The sequence below is a fragment of the Sceloporus undulatus genome, chromosome 2, assembly GCF_019175285.1.
Source record: "Sceloporus undulatus isolate JIND9_A2432 ecotype Alabama chromosome 2, SceUnd_v1.1, whole genome shotgun sequence".
NCBI classification, from domain to species: domain Eukaryota; kingdom Metazoa; phylum Chordata; class Lepidosauria; order Squamata; family Phrynosomatidae; genus Sceloporus; species Sceloporus undulatus.
In genome coordinates, this window is record NC_056523.1 from 192232747 (window position 1) to 192234785 (window position 2039).

General features: G+C 44.2%; 1 protein-coding gene across 2 annotated transcripts in view; it reads right to left on the reverse strand.

Annotated features, from left to right (window-relative positions):
* The window catches only part of LOC121922102 (deoxyribonuclease gamma-like), a 7443-nt gene extending 6249 nt beyond the window's left edge, over window positions 1-1194 (reverse strand). For both annotated transcript variants that reach the window (XM_042451057.1, XM_042451056.1), the window contains exons 1-2: window positions 828-1194; window positions 643-731 (exon numbers count right to left, since the gene is read on the reverse strand). In XM_042451057.1, coding sequence (XP_042306991.1) covers window positions 643-731; window positions 828-968 — 230 coding nt within the window. In that variant the 5' untranslated portion in view covers window positions 969-1194. The remainder of the gene's footprint in view (window positions 1-642; window positions 732-827) is intronic.
* Between the last annotated feature and the right edge of the window lie 845 nt (window positions 1195-2039).

The window sequence follows — 2039 nt, forward strand, 5'->3', positions numbered from 1 at the left end:
ATGAAATGGCATCCCTTATACAAAATGGCAATCAAGGTTGTAGCTTACGGTACAACTTCTTTTGCATAGTTAGTCTCAAAAGTGCTACAAGACCCCTTGCATGCGGATATTTCAGACTAACACGGCTATGTCTCTTTTCTGCCAAAGGCAGCCTCCTCGCTCGGCCTAATATTAGGACCTGTCTTGAGAACTGAGGTGATTAAAACAACTGGGTTGGATGAATGGATTGTAATGTTTCTGGTGGTAGGTAAATGTGTTTGAGCTTGTGGACGTATGTATATATGTGCGAAAACACATAGTATATATGTGTGAAAACACATACACCTCCCAGCTATAAACACTCCCTATCACTAACAGCAACCTAGTGAACCTTCCTCTAGCTCAGTGCCTTCCAGATGTTCTGGCCTGCAGTCCAGCCCCCACTAATAGCCAATGGTAATGGATTATGAGCATTAGTGTCCAGAATATCAGCAAGGCATTGGATTAGAGTAGATTTTATCAGGGATTATCAGGGATTAAGAATCTATTGCAGTCCCTTTCTTGGTCTGTGATTCCCGAAGTGCAGTTGCAGGCTGAAAAGGCACTTGTTTCTTATACATCATCCAGTGTGATGTAGATGGGACTTACAATCAGAATTATTACCTGTTCAGCTCCCGCAACAGCACCTGAATAGCTGATCCTCTGGAGTCACGCACTTCTTGAACAGCAGAGATGTCACAGCGAGAAAGGATCTGGGAGCGGGAGTACACAGTATTAACTCTACATAGTTTACAATATTGACTCTCCACTGTAATCACTGCATTCACCAGAACTCGTCACTGACTCACCTGGACAAGTGCTCCCATGACCTTCTGGTTGGCTGCCTTCGCTCTCCCAAAGCTGCGTATGTTGAAAGCACAGATTTTGAAGGTTGTAGTCACAAACTGGACACCCAGCAAAGTAAGCAGAAGGGTGAAGGTGTGTGTCATGGCACTGGTCCATCCTGTGATTCCTGGATACAGGTGTGCATCCAACGGAGCAAGAGGATTACAGAGGCCCAGAGGACTCTATTGCTGTATCAGCAGCCAGGCAGGCCTTTTATGCTGCCTGGGGAATTTGCCAAGGGACAATCAAACAGAGAAACTGCTCGGTCACAACAGCACGGTCATTCGCTTGGAGAGAATAGACTGGATTGCCACTTTTCTTCTCTTTGCTCTCCATGTTCTTCCACTGTCCTGAGCCATCAAGAACTCAGAAAGAACTCATTTTCATCAAAAGTGCAACCTCAGGAATTTCCCGGAATAATCCCTTTGTCAAAAGTGTTCTGAAAGTATAATTAAAACACACGGGCCCATTCTCCTTGCATGAATCGGTTACTTTATCGATCTTTTCACATTTGCTGTTGAGTTCACTGAAGAGCAAGTGCATAACACAGTGGCTACTGCCACACTGCAGAATTAATGCAGTTTGGCACAGCTTCAGCTGTCATGACGCCATCCTAAGGAATCCTGGGATTTGTAGTTTGTTGTGGTAGCAGCACACACGGACAGAGAAGGGTACATATCTCAGGAATCCTGGGATTTGTAGTTTGTGGTAACAGTGCTCTCGGACAGAGAAGGCTACATATCTCACATAATTTCAAATCCCACAATTCCATAGCATTGAGCCATGGCAAACTGAATTAATTCCACAGTGTAAATGCAACTTAGGTTGGACTGGTGTGAGAGAGCAGAAGAGTGCAAATCTGTATGTCTGTTTTAGTTTGAGGGTTCTTTCACACTTCACAATTATGGCCCTATGATTCCAGTTTGACTGACATTCTTTCACCCCTTAGAATCCAGGGATATGCAGTTTAGGAAGGGGCCTTTGGAATCCTCAGCCAGAAAACTGTCCTCTAGTGTCTTGGACCAAACTACAAGCTCCAGGATTATTTAGGATGCAGCCGTGGCAGATCAAGTGGATTCATAGTTCTAAAGCTGTTCAGTGTGAAAGGACCCTGTCTTACAGGGCCCAATCATTTTGATGAACTTTAGTAGAAATATTAAATCTAGGTGAATGTT